This window comes from Taeniopygia guttata, chromosome 3 (assembly GCF_048771995.1).
Source record: "Taeniopygia guttata chromosome 3, bTaeGut7.mat, whole genome shotgun sequence".
In the NCBI taxonomy this organism is placed as follows: domain Eukaryota; kingdom Metazoa; phylum Chordata; class Aves; order Passeriformes; family Estrildidae; genus Taeniopygia; species Taeniopygia guttata.
The window spans coordinates 9,964,271-9,982,678 of NC_133027.1; the positions used below are offsets into that span (position 1 = coordinate 9,964,271).

The window sequence follows — 18,408 nt, forward strand, 5'->3', positions numbered from 1 at the left end:
GATCAAAGGAGCAAAAGGAGAAACAAGAAACTTCTGCAGTGAAATTTCAGCCATGGCAGCTTGAGCTGCATCTCCAGTTCAATCCCAGTGAGCGGCTGCTGCCTGTGGAGTGTGCTGGTGTTTCCAGCCCCATGTCCTCATGTCCTCATCCTGCCGGCAGAGTTTGCCACAGCACAGTCCTGTCTGGAGAAAAGCAACCTGCAAAAGGGAAACCTTGCCCCTAATCACATGAGGAGTTTTACCAGTGCGACAAAAACCATGCTGACATGGAATGACTGCTGATAATCTGACCTTCTGAGACAAACCAGTATAATCCCAAAATTTAACAAAGGGTTCAGGAGATTATCACCAGCAGAGTGAATCAATACATTATTTACAATTTGCCTGCCATATGGCATTAGGGACACTGTCTCCCTGCAAGGTGACTGTGCACCAGCCCCCCAGCCCTTAGTGACACTGTGTCTCCTGGCAGGAGGGGGCTGGCACCAAAGGTACCACCCTCAGCTATCTGGGAGCAGCTGCCCTGGGCCCTCCACAGCATTTTCACACCTTCAGCATGGTGCTGGTAGCAGTCAGCTAGGGAAAAAAACCTTCCTTCCGTGGGCATCTCTGCAGGGTGTGCAGAGAAATGGGGGTCCCTATACCTGCCAGGTACCTGCACCCAGCTCAGGGGCCCAGCATAGACTCCTTTGAATGACTGTGGTCATTAGTATCTTGTGATCAGATGGAAAAAAATATGCCTGGCTTACTTCTTTGCCTAGTTTGCGAGATGCAAAATCATATAAACTTATGTTTCAAATACATGCTTAGGCTAAGGAGAGTAAAAAGTGGCTGGAACCAATGTCTTAGAGTACATATTACAGCTGCTACAGTAATGTCAGTCTAAGAGCGCAAGTGAAACATCCTGCCATCCTTACTTAGCTGCTTCCCCGGAATGATGAAGAATTAAAAGCATTTTTAGATGAAAAATGTGCAGAGGAATGTCTTTTTATTAAACCCATAGGTACCTCTGGAAAAGACAGAATCTCTCAGGAATCAAAGCCCTTCTTCCAGTCTGAAATCTTCCCGGATGAATATAGGCTGAGAACAGTTGCTCTGAATTTCACACGATGGTGTTAAATCTGAGCCCACCCAAGAGGAGAGGCCGCCGGTGTCTGGGAGCCAGGGCTGTTAGCAAAGAGCTCAGGCATTAGGCACACCTTCGCTAAATTCCTGGCTACAAGATAATTACTACAATTTGCTTTCCTTGTCACCACTTTACTGGTGTATGTGTGTGTCTTCCTCGAGGCTCTGATTTCAGTAATCATTGGGAATGTTTTGAGTGAAATGCAGCAATCACTGACAATGCAAAGTGTTCTGCCACCATCAAGAAGGAATGAGCTCCCCAGCTGAAGGATGCCTTGTTTGGGAGCACTTCCATAAGGAGCAAACATGAGAGACACACATCTATCTTCCTATACATCGCCTCACTCTGGGAAGGTGTGTTCGTACATGCTGTCTTGACATGAGCCCTCTCCCATCCAGTTTCCTTGTGCCTCTAGATACCAACATTTCACTGTCCCTCCAAGATGACTATCAGAGAAAATGGAAATTGTGAGTATTTTTAGAAAGCAGTATTTAGAAACTTGGAGTTTCTTTCAGACACTCATGCTTGGTTGGTTTAAACCCCCCAAAAAAGATATATATATATATCTTTGTCTTTCTGATGTTCTTACAGTTGCACACCAGGCAGTGATTTTCCTCAAAATTTTCCAAGGTGATAATTTGTCAAAAATACGAAGTGTCCAAATACTCTTGTAAGAATCTTGAACACAAGACCCCAAAGAATCCAGGAAACTGGGACCCGATCCTGCAGTCCCCCTTGTGCTGGTGCACGCAGAGGGAAGAGCCCCACAGGGCAAGGGCTGTAGAGACAAACTTCGTGGTATAAAAACCTCGCTGCACAAAATCTTAGGAGCAGAGAAAAGGCTCTTCCAGGGCAGACCCTTGGCAGATCCTTCCTCTCACTTCCCCATGCCCTGGGGACTCCCCAAGCCCGGGGGTCTCACCACCCTCCTCTGCCTGCAGCCGGGAGGGAAGGGGATATTCGCATGCAAATGCGGGTGATTTCCCACCAGGAAACCCCCTTTGTTTCCAAATCCATATCTACAGCCCTGCCAGAGCAAGCTTTGAATGCAGAAGCGGATGAATGACCTAAAAGCAACGGAACTAAGCATTCAGCATAAAATCCCACCCACTGGGCCCCTTTACTGGAAAGCAAGATTTAGCAACACAGACAAAACCCACACAGACTGGCAAGTGAGGAGGGAAATGTGCACACTGAGTTAGTTCGTGCTGTAGGCACCGGGCTAATGTTCTTCCTCTGCAGCTACAGCTCAGTGTAAGGTATCACATCAGTGCCTCTGGCTTCGACCCCCTCCAACAACCCCAGCTTCTAGCACCGGGGCATAGTCATGTAAGCAATGCAGATATGCCCGCAGCTGTTATTACACCAAATGGTATAAACCTCTGAGTTACGGATGGATAATACACTGCTGACACATACACCTCTCACTTTCAAAGCCTCTCACTATGACAGAACTGGGGAGAGGTCTGTCCTGTGCAGAGTGTGCACGGCCACAAAACCGAATTTACCTGTCTGCTACTTTTCACAGACTGTGGCTTACCACTGCCACTGGGAGCAAGCCTGAAGAAATTTTGCTCTCAATAAAAAACTGGACAAATTCAAGGGAGGAAGAGGGAAGTGCAACTCATTCCTTTCCTCTAGTGGCATTGAAGAAAATGTCCATCCATTTCATCAGGCTACTCAAATCAAACACTTAAAAACATAGAATCATGGAAACATAGGATGGCTTGTGTTGGAAAGGACCTTAAATATCATCTAGTTCTGCAGCCAAGGAATAAAATCTGTGAGTGAATTACTGTTAGTGACACTGATTCAAGTAAAACACTTGTGGAGTCCCTTAGAGTAATTATTTTATTTCTCTTTCTGTAGGAGTTTGTGTCAATTCTTTGCCTGATGCCTTGAGAGGCTACCTAGAACAGAGGCTAGTCTGTATTAAGGGAATAAAATAGGTATTTATTAAAAGGCCTTCCAAGGATACACCGTGGGCAGCACAAGAACCTGGTCAAGGCTACACCCAAGATGGACAATGGAAGGGGTGGGGGGGGTGTTTCACACGTTTTCACACTTTTATAAGTTCTGGTCCATTTGCGTATTTGGGTTAATTGTCCAATTACAGCTTCAGGTGATGAAGTCCCATCCCCCCAGATTGCTCTCCTCAATTCGCTGTTGATACTTTTTGGGTCTGAAACTGCAACAGTGTCCTTGGTTCCCAGGCTGGAAAAGGATTGTGTTGTCTAACTAACCTGTGAAGAGAGCTTGCTAACACTTTACATGAAGTTTACAGTTAGGTACTAATGCAGTGCAGAATCTGGAAAATATGAAAGCTAAAACTTAAGGCATCATACTGAGTTGCTAAAAAAGATTAGTAACCTGTCCAACATAATGTAAGGCAAATGGAGCTAAACTAATTTATTGTTGCAAACCCAGAATGCCACGAAGAGGCCATTGCTTTAAAGTCTGCAATTGCACTTGTGCAGGCCCCCTGGAGTGCCTGGAGTTACATGAGGGTTAAAAAAACTAGCAAGCATAAAGAGCCTAATTTCAATTCATAATAACTACATCATCAAACATCCTGCCAAAAGTACCGAGGAGTTTTAAATACTTCATTCTCCCACCAAAGATGACTTACTCTGTGTTTGACATACCCTATGGAGTGTGCCTTCCATACAGAGATTCTCTATTTGATCATGCAAGGGCTGAAGAGAAGAGCAAAAGGTGGTTCTGACCTTCCCTGGGTGGCTTCATCTTCAGCCCTGACAAGACACCCTCACACTGCCAAGAAGGTTCAGCCCAGGAACCTTGTGGGAGCGCACAAGTGGCCTCCTCTCTTGAATGGAGAATGATGGAGATGATGAGTGGCACTTTCAGCAAGGTGCCTCTACGTTTCCAGAGTTTGCTGCTAAGGATGTGACAGCAGCATCACAGGGTTCTGGCTCCCATGAGAAGAAACAACTTTAGCAGAAACTGAACTCATCTTGAATAGAATAAAGGAAGATACAACCTTCCTCAGCTGAGGACATCTGTGTGTGGACACAGCTGGCAAAAGCCTCTGTGCCCAGCAGTGTGCACAGGGACTGTGAGGTGAGTCGATGGTTGACCTTCCTTTGATGCTCTGACTTGCTCAACTCATTGCTTCTCCTGCCAAAAGGTTACAGCAGACAGACTGGGATCAGATGGATATGAATATGACCAGATGAAGATAAGCAAGGGGAGGCCCAGATGAAACCAATCCTCTGTCTGAATAGAGAGTGTAGGCTGTCGGGCACCTGCCCTGAGCTCAGGTGCCTGCCTGGCCCCAGTGGTGCAAAACCCTCTGGGTACACTTGGGCAGATGCAACTGTGGGGTGGAGTTGGTCAGTGTGACACTGTCACACTGTGGGGTGTCAGATGGAGCTGGTCAGTGTGACACTGTCACACTGTGGGGTGTCAGATGGAGCTGGTCAGTGTGACACTGTCACACTGTGGGGTGTCAGATGGAGCTGGTCAGTGCGACACTGTCACACTGTGGGGTGTCAGATGGAGTTGGTCAGTGTGACACTGTCACACTGTGGGGTGTCAGATGGAGTTGGTCAGTGTGACACTGTCACACTGTGGGGTGTCAGACGGAGCTGGTCAGTGTGACACTGTCACACTGTGGGGTGTCAGATGGAGCTGGTCAGTGTGACACTGTCACACTGTGGGGTGTCAGACGGAGCTGGTCAGTGTGACACTGTCACACTGTGGGGTGTCAGATGGAGCTGGTCAGTGTGACACTGTCACACTGCGGGGTGTCAGAGCTGGTCAGTGTGACACTGTCACACTGTGGGGTGTCAGACGGAGCTGGTCAGTGTGACACTGTCACACTGTGGGGTGTCAGATGGAGCTGGTCAGTGTGACACTGTCACACTGTGGGGTGTCAGACGGAGCTGGTCAGTGTGACACTGTCACACTGTGGGGTGTCAGATGGAGCTGGTCAGTGTGACACTGTCACACTGCGGGGTGTCAGAGCTGGTCAGTGTGACACTGTCACACTGTGGGGTGTCAGACGGAGCTGGTCAGTGTGACACTGTCACACTGCGGGGTGTCAGATGGAGCTGGTCAGTGTGACAGTCTCACACTGTGGGGTGTCAGACGGAGCTGGTCAGTGTGACACTCTCACGCTGCAGGGCGTCAGCCTGGCCCTGGGTGTCTGAGTCATGAAGGGTGGGATGTGCCACACCTTCGTTTCCCCTCCACCAAAGCAAGCCCAGCAGTGTGACACAAAGTAAAGGAGTTATGTTAGAGCCCTGATCCCACCATCTGACCCCAACGGGTGGACTCCCACAGTGATCTCACCCTGACAGATTACTCAGCTTAACAAGTAGCAGAGAAAGGTCATGCCCGGTTAAAACCAAAATGTGCTTTCTCGCAGCTGTTTCCCCCTTGGGCCAGAGGCTGTATCCCTGACTTGGGCAAAGATCCAATTGGAAATAATGAATGTAATTACCTTGTAAGCACCTCAGTGGAAAATATTGGTATAGTTAATTATACAGGGATGAAATGCTAACCCATTTCCTAGTGTTTAAAATTCAAATATTAATGCTTTCTCCTTTGAGGTTTTGAGAAGATTAGTTATTGCTGCAGTCCAACTGAATTGATAAGGCTTTCAGCTATTGCAATCATTTTAATCAGAAGGTTTCTAATACAGGTTTAACATCAATGGCTGGCATCATGTGCAAGAGTGTTACTCTGCACAGAGCTGGGGGTTTGAGTCCTCCTGCAAGAACGAGGGCCCCTTTGGCCATGGCCCTTTAAGCATCCAACACTGAGATTTCTTTCAAAGGATGTTTGATTTTAACGTTCTCAAACTGAAGATAAGAAACTCACACACTGACTATCTAGAGAATTGAAATTTGAGTATCAGGATGAAGGATACCCAAAACCTAGGACTTGGGTACCTTTCAAGAAATCCTGACAAACTGGCTACGTGAAAATGTGCCTGTCTTTCATTAAGGATCATAGGAAACAGTGTAATAAACTCGCAGCATGGACTGAGCATGTACTGTAGTATTTTCACATTATGGTTGATTGACTTTCCAGGTGTTGAACAAGGAACCTGTTATTTCTATGTCAGTCTGCCTGAAAAGCCCCATCACTTTCAGCCCCATCACTTTTTGAGCAAATGAGCAAAAGCCACTCCATGTGCTTTGCTTGCCTTGGGATTTGATAGCAGTTGTTAACATTTTTGAACTATATGTACCCTAGCAGATATTCATAGGTCAAAACCTGAAAAAGTTCAACTCTCTTCTCACATCTCTGCAAAAGTAGTGGAGAAGATTTATGAAAATAGAAGCCTGTCCTGAGATTCCCTTGAAGCTATCTGAGAAAGCTTTTCCAGGGAAAAAAAAAATAAAGGAGACAACAGCACTTTGGGTATAGGTCTTATTGTTTAGCAACAATCACATTTTGAACAAGGCCACACCTTCCTGGCAGGAGCCAAAGCCACAGCAGCAGCACAGGGCCTTGTGCACCTGCCCAGGAAAAAGAGGGCAGGGACAGACAGGCACAATGCCCCGCTGGGGATCCCTGACACAGAGAGGCCCAGACTTCTCAGGCTGCCATGGGAATTAATGAGGCCACAATTGGGAAATCCATCCCGGCAGCTTTGGAGACTGCTGCTTCAACAGAGAGCAGCGTTTGCCCCCATGCCCTGCTGCAGGAAGCAGGGCCATGCACTCCAAGCAAAGGGGAGACCACTAATAAAAACCATTTTTATCTAAATACTTCCTTGACAAATAATCCTTACAGCTGGTGCTGCTTTTCAGTTTTGTGCCTGTTCTGCTGCAACAGCAGCTCACCCGAGCCCAAGCAGGAGCCACAGAGGCTGCCCGTGCTCAACAGCAACAAGGATGGATCAGTCACCACCCTGGCTTTTGAATACATTTCCATATGCCATGCACTGAAAAAAACTAAGGAAGCAGCTCCCCCAAAGGAAACCAAAACCACCATCCTCTAAAAGCTGCCAGACAGGTATTTCACCCAGTGGAAAAAAGCCAAATAAAAACATGTGTAGGCAAGGGGCAAACTCTGGTCTAGTTCAATAATATCTCCATTAATCACAACACTGCTCTCACAAGTGTCAGCATAGATTCTTTTAATACTTTACATAAAAAACTGCATACACTATAGTTTATGTAAACATCATATACATCTCAGTTTTTGCCATGTCAGTTTATTAAAAACAGTCTCAGTACCACTGTTGAGGGAAGAGGGAAGAAAGTAAACAAACATAAATGGATACATTTGTTCTCTGAACCAGAGAAACAGAAAATTATTTTCACCCAGGCTGGCCACCTTGTGAAAATAAGTTTTAAATAAACCTTGATTCTTTAAACTGCCCTTTAGTACTAAAGTCTGATGTACTCACTGCATAAGTAAGAGTGCTTTCACCCTTTTTTTTCCCAAGGCAAAAATATACAGTGATTTTATTTTGTCTTGTGTTGAAATCAGTTTTAAACAAGACCCAGATGAGGTTACCGAGTAAGAATGTTTCCAATGCTACAGTGTTGTATGCAGATGAGCGCATTGAGTGTTTAATTTAAACATTAAAAAATTCACCGAGTTGTGCAAAGTAACATCTTTTGAAAATAAACTTTTAAATAAACCCAAATCAACACACTTGCAGGAGACAACATTAAAAGTAAGGAGCAGGCACCAAAATTATAATATGGCAATATCATCCCCTTGCTCATCCTGCCTCATCTGTCAGGAGGTGGATATCCAGCAAGCAGGACAGCTCAGCTTTACTTTCTGGCCTGGTGGCTTCTGCAGCTGGAGTCGGTTCATGGCTCCTGTTATCAGCAGGCATCAGTCACTCAGGGCAAGTTCCTTTGCACAACACAAGTCCCACCTGGGCACCCCCTCCCCACCTTACTTTAAATAAGCACCCCCTGCACTACCCCAGTTTGCACAAGACAAAAAAGGTAACATATATACAGGCTTCGCTCGGGATGACCCTCCCCTCCCAGTCTCGGTCTTCAGGGCACTGATTTCCACAGCAGGTCAGGCTCAGGCTGAAACATGTGAGGGAGAAGCAAGGATGCTGCAGGCAGCCTGGGAGAGGCAGCCCCTTTCCCCAGCTCGCCTGGGTGGAGGCACATGCAGGCAGGAGGCAGAAGTCCCTTCGAGCATCTCAGCTCCACCGCCCTCCTCTTGCAAAAGAGAGGAGGCTGCCCGGGAGCAGGGAGCAGCAGGTGTTGGCAAAGAGGCAGAACCGGGTGCAAGGTTTGCTCAGTCCAGTCTCAGCAGCTTTTTGTTGTTGAGTCCACGACTAACTCGCAGGGGCCAGCGGTAGGAGAAGGCTTCTCCCCACTTTATTCCCAACACTCAGGGCATGCAATCCCTCCCCTCCCTCTGTCCCCGCGGCTGAGCAAGCACAACCCTTTTTGGCCAAGGCTCAAGGAGCGTGCTCCCTCCCTTAGCCCCCACCCCATGCACAGCCAGTCCCTGGCGGAGGGGACAGGCAGATGCCGTGTGCGCGTATAACCAGCTCCTCTCCACTGCCAACAGGTGACCCGGGCGCCGTGCCCAGCGCCGCGCTCCAGACACGCCCTACAGGACCTTGCAGCAGTTGATGCAGCCGTTCTGGGTGCCGTAGCGCTTCTGCAGGGCTGCCCGGGTGGCAGTCTCGAAGACCTCCCGGACACCCTCCTTGGTCTTGGCCGAGCACTCCAGGTAGTCGTAGGCCTGGATGCGAATGGCCATGGCGCGGCCGTCCTCGGTGCGCACCGGCTCCTGCTTCATGCGGGCCAGCTCGTTCCGCACGTGCTCGTCGTTCCGCAGGTCCTTCTTGTTGGCCACCAGGATGATGGGGACGTTGGGGCAGAAGTGCTTGACTTCGGGCACCCACTTCTCCGGGATGTTCTCCAGCGAGTCCGGGCTGTCCACAGAGAAGCACATGAGGATGACATCGGTGTCCGGGTAGGAAAGGGGACGCAGGCGGTCATAGTCCTCCTGGCCAGCCGTGTCCCACAGGGCCAGCTCCACCTGCTTGCCGTCCACCTCGATGTCCGCCACGTAGTTCTCAAAGACGGTGGGCACGTAGACCTCGGGGAACTCGTCCTTGCTGAAGACGATGAGGAGGCAAGTCTTGCCACAGGCACCGTCCCCCACCACCACCAGCTTCTTGCGGATGGCAGCCATGGCCAGGCTCGCCAAGCTGGCCTTGCCGTGCAGCAGGACGATGGCAGCGCCCTCCTCCCCGCGGCCGCCGCCTCCCGCTCCCTCTCGCTTCTCACAGGGCACCGTGGCGAGCCGGCCCGCGCAGGCAGGCGGGCGCGCCCTGCTCTCTCCGCTCACCGGCACCGCGCCGCCGGACCCTGCCTCGCGGGAGCGCTACGGCCGCAGGGCAGCGCCGCCGGCCCCGGAGCTCTGCGGTGGGAGCGGTGCCGCCGGTTCTCGCCCTCACTGGACTGACACACTCGGGACCCGCTCCGCGCAGCCACTGCCGCAAGCTGCGGCCCGGCGCCGCTATTTAAAGGCGCTCGCGGCTTTCTTAATATAGCTGGCCAATGGGAATGCAAGGAGTGAGGTCATCCCCGGCGGAGAGCGCTGCGATTGGCGGGCGGCCGCGGGCGGAAGGCGGGGCCGAGGCGGGGCCGAGACGGGGGGGGGGAGCGGCCGGGCCGGGGCAGCGCGCCCGGGGCCGCGGCGGGCGGAGCCGCGCTGGGGCGGCTGGGGCTGTGTGAGCCCGGTGTGAGCCCGGTGCGAGCCCGGTGCGAGCCTGTCCCCGGTGTGAGCCCTCCCGGCCCGGGGATCCCAGCGCCGGTGCCCGCCGCAGTCTCGCCGTTCGGGATGGCCTGTGTGAAGAGGCTGGGCGGGCACCCGAGAGGAACGGGGGCACCGCTGCGTTCCAGGTGCTGCTTTTAAAGTCCGGGCAAAGTGAACAGAGAGCGTTGCAGGCGGGTGAATAAAATAAAAGCGTCCGCTGGGTGCTCCTGGAAAAGTGCTCGACTCCCTTCCTTAAAAAATTAATCACATTCGACTCTCGCCAGCTCTTGGCCCAAAGGGAGCGGCGGAATTGCAAACCGGGAGAAGCAGCAGGCTTGAACTGAATTGGCCTTTGGGTCTCAGTTTACAGGGATATCGGAACTCACAGCAATGAAAAAATGAACGTGGAGAATAAAGGGGCGCAAAGCCCTGTAGTGAGGGGTTGCTGGGAGGGCAGGATGCGAGTCCCTTGACAGGAGGAGCTGGCTGGGCTGAGCTGGGCCGGGCTGGGCTGAGCTGGGCCGGGCTGGGCCGGGCCGGGCCGGGCCGGGCGCGCTGGGGCGGCCGCAGTGCCGGGGAACAGGCGGACACCGCCGGCAGCGACGCGCTCGGTGCCTGTTGCAGCTGTCGCTGCTCAGCCGGGTGGTGTCCCAAACTTCTTCCCTGCGAGCTTTTCCGCACAGGCACAGATGTCCTGTGACTACTGCCTCTCGGGGTTTGATTCGAAGTGTCCCGTTTTCCTAGCCAGCTCCAGCATTAGTGAATGGAACAAAAATAAGTGGTTTGTACAATAGTGTTGTTATTAAAAATTGTATTTTAAAATACCCACTTAGAGAGTGAATGCATCACTGAGTACACCAAATTGCCTGACAAGTTACTTGCAGCAGACTGTTACAGAGGGGTGTGTGTCAATAGGGCAAAAAGTTCGTTTAATCCTAGACGTTGAAATAAAATTCATTCTCTGTGAGATTTCTGTAATACCAATTTCTCCCAATCAAAAGAGCATGTTCCTGGATGCTGATGGATTAACTTCTACCTTGATCTTACAGGATATACAGCATATTTTATATGAACATAATAAATTCAAACTGATTTTTTAAAAGAATCCAGCAATAGAGTGTAGACATAGACATGGATGTTCTTCAGTACCTATGGCCTTCGAGCGAGCCAAATTTCTGGCTTGCATCATCCCTTTAAATCCGTTGTCACGGCTCACAGGCTTCAATTCTTCACAAAACTGTGTGGAAATCACCCTCCTGCTGCCATGTCCTCCTAGCGATGATGCACGGGCAGCTTGCAGCTGTTTTCTCCGCAGTCCCAAGCGGCGAAGGCCGCTCGGAGAGGCAGCCGGGGGGGGTTTGCTGTGGATTCCCGTGCCGTGGATTCCCGTGCTGTGGATTCCCGTGCTGTGGATTCCCGTTCCGTGGAATCCCGCGGACTCGCCGCTCCCCCCGCGCCGCGCTGACCGCGGGGCCCCAGCGCCCTCTCGCGGCAGCTCCGCGCCCTGCACCGCCCCGCGCCCGCGCCTGCGCCCTGCGGCTCCGCGGCTGGAAAAACCCACCGCTGGAAAAACCACCGCTGCAAAAACCACCGCTGCAAAAACCCACCTCTGCGGCGGCAGCAGGAGAAGCTGCGACTGCTTCACCTGGCGTGAGAGGTGCTGCTTAAATATACTTCTGATTCCGCTTGTATTTGACTTTTGAATCATGCCTGGGTGTTTGGTTTTGTCTTTTCAGGAGCAAAGTGTTTTGTTAAATAGAAAAAGGAATAATGCAAATGAGCAGTTACTTATATTGACTCATCTGTGCTGTGCCACCGAAGGCAGGTAAATAAGCAGTTTGTTCATTTCAAAGCACACGGCTCTATTGTTGCCCAGAGTGCTGCTTAACTCTTTAAAGGCTTCCAAGCAGGGTGACCTCATCCAAATTGTCTGCTGGTTCCAGCTTCCAAATTGTGCAAAGGAATTACTCCACAAATGTCCAGCTAGCTCAAGTTAAGTCCATAGCATGAATTTTTCTTGTAACTGAGCAGTATACATATATTTGCAGCACCCAGTTATGGTGTGCGCCATGACTTAATGGCTCATGCTTAATTTTCAAGTCTCACATATCTAGTCTTCCACACAGTTGCACTGAAAGCAAAGTGCCTGATGTTTCATCTCTCACCTTGCAAGACAGACTTCAGCAAAGGCTATGTAACTCCTTGACCAAGGCTTTCAAATGCTTTATAAGTCTTTTTTCCAGAAGCTCAGCCCTGTGACCAACTCAGGCTGAGATCACACCCCATTTCACTGTCCTGGGGTGCACTCCAGCAACATCCTCTGTGGGGAACATCTAAGTCAATGTGGCTATTACACATCTGTAATTAGCAAATATATCCAGCTCATGTATTTTAGGGCTGAATTTTAACTGACATTGTAGCTTTTCTATTTTCTGCATGAATCTGCATGATATAAACTGTAGTTCTTTATGCAAGCTGAATCTTCACTTCTAGTTATCTGTTCTAGTGCAAAATGTGCACTCTCTAAGCATACTGTTAGTTCTGCTGCACCACATACGTCTGTATGATTGAGGAAGAAAGCATGAAGTAGGACAAAGAAGACACCACTTGTTTGTTCTTATTGCTTGTGCGGATGGTTTTGAGATTAAAACTCAGATTTTGGGTTTTGGGGTTGTGTTTGGGTTCTTTTGGGGTTTTTTTTGTTTGGTTTTGTGTTTGTTTCTTTGGTTGGTTTGGTTTGTTGTTTTTTTTTTTTTAACCCAGGTGGCATTTTTTGGTTGAGAAGAAATTCCTGTCAATTACTGGTGATTGTTTCCAGATTATATCCCCCCCCCCCACGCCCCCCCGCTCTTCTTCTAAGCAGATTTTCTAAAGGGCATGTCTGTAACTCAGATACGTTGTGTTCAGGTGTAAATCTGTACCAAAACCATGAAAGCTCAGTGGGGAAGGCAATCTTTCTCCTTTCTGTCAATAAGTAGGCAAGTAAGTACATTGCCTGCTGTGGCATAACATGCTGAGGGAGGCACGTGTCCCCTAATGGCACACCAAGTCCTGCGTGCTGGCTTCTAATGCCAGCATCAGGCATCCTGCAGACCTCGTGCAGGCAAAGCTTCTCAGCAAAGTGAGGAAGGCAAGAGGCAGTGCAACATGAGCAGGTCACAGGCTAGTGTGGAAAAGCTCTGGGTAGATGTGAGAGAATGGGCAGAAATGGTATCTGTCCCACTAAGAGAAGAGCTTCTGGCACATTTAGGAACCAGACCTTGCTGTGTGTCACCACAGGTCCATTGCTTTTCAGCCGTTCCTGGAGGAATGCAGAGTTTAACTCTCAGAGCCAGGATCAGCACCCTCAGCAGGCAATCCAGACTGATCTGCCTAGAAACTGGAATGCCAAGGCACAGCAGGAGAAGGTGAAATGACCTGTGTGTTTTCATACAGATGCTTATGCGAAGTACAGTGCACATGAAAGCTCACCAGCCAAAAAAAATGCTTTCATGACGAAATAGCTGTATAGGATCCACTGGCATTGTTCTTCCAGGGAATAAGAGAGGTCAGTTAGAAGCTGTTTGTTTTAATTTTTCCAGTTCTTATAGCAAGACTGTAAAATTCAAACTTTAATAGGACTCAGGAAATATGGGTTGCCTGAGTAAAATTATACCACTACAGTCAGTACATTAAAGTGGCCTTTTGTCTCCAGCTGAGTTCAAATTAAATAAAAACAAGTGTCTCATCCTTAGGAGAGAATTTTTAGACCTACAGCGCCTCATCTCAGTTGAAGAACGCTTCTGTAGCTTAATGAAATAAATTAGCTGACCATATAACTCTTATGGATACTCATGTTACATGTCTACATCACCAATGATGCCTTTGGAAACAGTTCTCTCTGCAGAGAGACCAAACTTGTTACCCTCTGGTTCCCTTTGTTCTCATATTTTTACTGACTGCAGACACCTTGCTGTCTTGGTCTACCAGGAAAACTGAGACAGAGTAAAAATTGCTTGTCCAGTGCCAGGATAGCAGGGAATTCAGTCTCTCTGTCTGGAGTTTAAAAAATATCCTTAACAGTGGGAAGTTATTTGTTTTTAGGCTCTCCAGTGAATGTACTTCATTCCACTATTTTCAGGATGGTCAGACACTGGAAAAGGCTGCCCACAGAAACTGTGGAGTCTCCATCCTTGGGCATATTCAAAACCCAACTGGACACTGTCCTGAGCAACCTGCAGTAGTTGATCCTGCTCTGAGCAGGGCAGGGTGGAGTAGATAACCCCTCCTCACCTCATCCATTCTTTGATTCTGCAGTTCGTTTGTCTGTGATGCCTCAGCAGATCTGAAAAGTGATGTTTGGAGGGTCTCTCTTGCAGGTCTACTCCTGTTTCACACTCCAGCACTGTCAGCCCACGTTCCACCAGGGAGTTTGGCACACTCAGTTCTGAAGTGCTCGCACAGGATGAGTCTTTTGCAATAGGGACAAGGAAACTTCTGAAGTAAGCATGTGGTGATTTATTAATGATTTGTGTAATTTCCACTTTATTGGCAGTAGATTTCTTTAAAAAGCAATGATGTCATATGGTTCTCCATGTAGATTTATTTGCTATATTAAGATACATTAACCTATTCCTTTAATTACTGTGGTCTTCATGGTGGTCTTTGAAGTGTGGTACTCATTTCTGTCTGTAGGGGAACCTGTGACCTGAGGAAGCTGAGGCAGCAACAATATTAGAAGAAACTGCTCTGAGGGAAGGTGGTTGATGCTGGCAATTACTATCCTGTAAGTCTAACAAACTTCTATTTCATATAAATTAACCATGACTCTATGAGGACTGAGAACACTTTCTTAATTCCCACATGATCAATTCTCTATGAGCAAAAGCAGCATGAGTGCACACAGAAGAGCTATTACCATTGTAGAATTCCACTAACAGATCATGGCAGGAAAAATGTAAATAAAACCAATTTGGAAATTTATTCACTACAGTGTTTTACATCCCATCTCACTCACAAAATTAAGTCGTTCAGTCAAAAAAAAAAAATCTGTTACAGACTGAACACTGACCATAAACAATATCTGAGATGATAAAACAGAAATACAGGGTACTGCAGGAGTCTTGGTTACATACAGATTTGGCTTATACCTTAATTTTTTGATTTATAATATTAGATAAGAACAGGGTAGTCACAATTTCAGAAAATTGTGATGTCAGAGAAATTGAAAGACAGAGAAAAATAGGGGGAAAAGGTAAGACAGGAGTATAGGGAGAAAAAAGGAGATAAGGGAAATTCTAAACTAATGGAATTTCTCTCCTCTCCTCATTCTACCCTTCACAAAAGCTTAAAAAAAAAAAACCAAAACCAAAAAACCACATCCTGGGAATATGTCATTTTGTACTTCATCTTTTAGGAGAAAATTAGCTGTAGCTGGAGATCACCCCTGTGGTAAAATATGCTTCACCTTTGCTCTGTGCCATGAACACCTTCCCAAGTCCTGTGAGCCAATGCTGACACTACTGACACAGAGACAGAAGTGGAAGAGATGATTCTTGGATGTGGATTCTTCATTCTCTTGGATGTGTCAGTGAAGGACAAAGTGAGTTACTGAGATCTCTGCCCAGAGTTCCACAAGGATGTAGACATCTACAGATGTTACTTTTATGTGCTTCTTCATGGACACGATTGGCTTACAGCAAAACATCCTTGATTTTTGGATTCTGGAAATCAAAGTGTTCTGCCTCACAGTACCTATTATTCCAGTGACTGCCAAGATAGAACTAAGGTATTAAGAATAAATTACTCCAGGCAAGGAGACAATTAACACTACAGAAGGAAAAGCTTAGGATGCCAGCATTGGGGCATATGCTTACCTGGGCTGTTCTGCCAAGACAAAAGAAGGTGATGATAGAGGCCTGGGATCATTTACCAAGTGCATTACGTGAGGAAAGGAGGAGAAAAAAAACCACTACAGGCACTGCCAAATTTTGTGAGAAGGGAACATTATTTTGTGGTTGGATTTCATCATGTAGAAAGGTAAGCAGATATCTTTGTTGCTGTTGTGTTTGTGTTTATATGTTATAAGAGGAAAACATCACTTATCTGCAAAGCATCACACTTGAAAACTGGATTTATTTCTTTCTCCACCTCCAATACAGGCTGAAGAGAGCAATTCTAAGTTTGAGATGTTGAACCAGTCCTGAGAAATGGAAACGAGCAAGCTACCATTCTCCATGGAAGGTTTTTGTTCAAGGGAGTTACACAGAGGCTAGGACAGAAAAACCAGCACTACTGGCACAAGCACAAGAACTTGTATTTTAGTGAATCTAATCCCAGGTTCCTGGTAGTAAGACTCAGTGGCAAACAACTGTGCTGACAAAGTTTCCTTCCATACACTTCCTTGAAGGGTGTCCTTAGGGAAGTGTGTCACCACACAAGTATCCAATAGTCTGCTGTCTAATAGCAGCGGGTTTCTGACTGGCAGAGCAGGTCTGCCTTCCTCTAGGATTCATTTGTAAAGCTGGCCCAAGCTTGGTTCCATATATGCATCAGGAATGCAATGTATAGCATAAAGTACGATGGAGGCAGTGCTATCTCCACCTCTTCTTCAGGCACAGGTGAATAAACTGGGGTAAACCACCCTAGGATCTGGGATAGGATAGTCCAGTTCATTATTGAACTCCTACCTTAAAAGTAAAGAAAAAGACTAGACTTCTATTTCTACAGCTCTTTGTTCTTATCATCTGAATGTATGGTAAATTTTTCTGTCTTTCTGTAGCACTTGCAGGAAGAGGACATAAAGAAGAGGGAATGCCAGCAACCATGCTGTCAACTTTGCAAGTCATTAACAATCTGGAAAGAGACTGAGAAGTACTGTCAACCTAAGCAGAACATCTCAGAGAGGCACAGAGATGGACCAAAATGTAAAGATTTTGGGTGCAAATCCCCATTCCTCCCTTCTGAGAAGCAGTGAGACCTGGCAGCCCAAAGAATTAAGTTATGAAGTGAGATTAAAGGCACAAGGCTGGAAGCAGGCAAGTAATGTGCAGGGTTTGAAGACACATGCTGAAACACAGAAATGGGCAGAGAAATATTCTAAGGTAAACCCCTTCTGATCCTGAAGTAAAGGTACCGCTCTGAGTGCAACTGTCATGAACCAGGAGAACATGGAAGTCTGTCACTTTGTTTTGCTGCCTTCCTTGATGCTGGTGTCATCACTCTGGCAGCCTGGTTAAAGTTTCCCAGGAGGAAACAAAATGAGAAATTTTGTTTCCTCCTGGGAAAAGACAAAGACAAAATTTCTAAACAAAGACAAATTTCTAAACTGATTATGCACCTGGAGCTGTACACTTTGCAAATGAGCTTTTCCAGCTGAGAGACCTACCAAAATACACAATAAGATTTTTTTCTTACCCACTCTTCCTACCATTATTTGTCTATTGATGATATGATGGGTAGAAATTTTGGGGCTGGCCAAGTATTCAGTATTGGATGAATTGCTGCTTTCCCTCTGCTTTCCCTCTGCGTAGCTTTTTGGTAGCAGTTTGAAGTCCAGAATCACACTGTGCCATAACAACAAATACTTCAAAGATGACATTTCCAAAAAGTACCTTTCTTCCAAAAATCTCTGAGTGCTTTTCAACATGAATTACCAGCCCATCTCTTGGTGATAAGTAGGTGTTATTTCCATCTTCAAACTGAGAAACTTAAACTGCTGCCTTAAGTAACTGTGAATCATCTATTTCCTGGAGCTTTCTTTTTCTTGTTTTCCATGCCCTTTCCCTTTTGTCTCCTAGGCCATTCTTAACCTCAATTTCTTCTCCCTTCTGTCTATAATAATCCCCTCGATGCCACCTGATGTTGTACCCAAACTTTAAAACTCTCCTACCGCCGTCCCTGCAGGCAACTTGGGCGTGCCCGTGTGCTGTGGGAAGTGCTCTCCTGCTTCAGGTAGTAGCATCAATTGAGCCTTTCAAAGAGCTGTATTTATGTAGATAGGTTTCAATTGTTATTTCCATCCAGTATGTGCATGTGTGGGTGGGGAGGATTAGTCTGCAGATAAGTTAAAGAGCACAGGTGTCTCAGGTGCCTCCGAGGTGGAGTGCTGAACTGGAGAGAGGCACTTTTGCAAAGATTCTGAGCACTTTCTGCTCCCCCTGCTCGGAAAGTTCGGGCCACTTGGGTGAATCAGAGCTCAGCTGATGCTTTGTAAGACACTGGGCAGCATATTGGCTGATGTCTGTTTTCAGTCTAAATAAACAAGTGCTTTCTTCCAGAACGGTGGTTTGTTCAAGATAAGGGTAACTGGTTTCACTCTCAGTATTCACTGAACATATCTCCGAATAAAACTGTTGTTACATTGACCTTAGTTTTTGTTTCTTAACGTTAATCTCTTTATTGGTTTTTTTAATGGGAAATAGAAAGTTGGCAATCTGTTTCCATTGTATACTCCTCTGCAACTGGAAAAAAGAAACTCAGGGGAGGTTTTTAATCATCTTTTCTTAACCTGTATAAATTCAAGTTTTTGCCACTTCTATCAAAAAATCAACGATCTCCCTCTGTATCTGTCTCAG

The 18,408-nt window shown here is 47.4% G+C and overlaps 1 protein-coding gene and 1 long non-coding RNA gene across 7 annotated transcripts; one reads left to right on the top strand and one right to left on the bottom strand.

The window, feature by feature from the left end:
• Positions 1–7,221: 7,221 nt before the first annotated feature.
• On the bottom strand, positions 7,222–9,615 carry RHOB (ras homolog family member B). Its single transcript, XM_002187653.7, has one exon. The coding sequence runs from the start codon at positions 9,284–9,286 to the stop codon at positions 8,696–8,698; it is 591 nt and encodes a 196-aa protein (XP_002187689.1). The 5' UTR covers positions 9,287–9,615; the 3' UTR covers positions 7,222–8,695.
• Positions 9,616–11,292: 1,677 nt separating this feature from the next.
• Positions 11,293–18,198, top strand: LOC105759122 (uncharacterized). Of its 6 annotated transcripts, none has more exons than XR_012054816.1 (5): positions 11,293–11,510; positions 11,590–11,678; positions 14,212–14,334; positions 14,528–14,618; positions 15,249–18,198. It is a non-coding gene; the product is annotated as an uncharacterized lncRNA (long non-coding RNA). The 6 variants fall into 6 exon arrangements; XR_012054815.1 differs by having other exon boundaries at positions 11,316–11,678; positions 15,249–16,452; positions 16,614–18,198; XR_012054818.1 differs by having other exon boundaries at positions 11,327–11,678; positions 15,249–16,075; positions 16,614–18,198.
• The last annotated feature ends 210 nt before the right edge of the window (positions 18,199–18,408 follow it).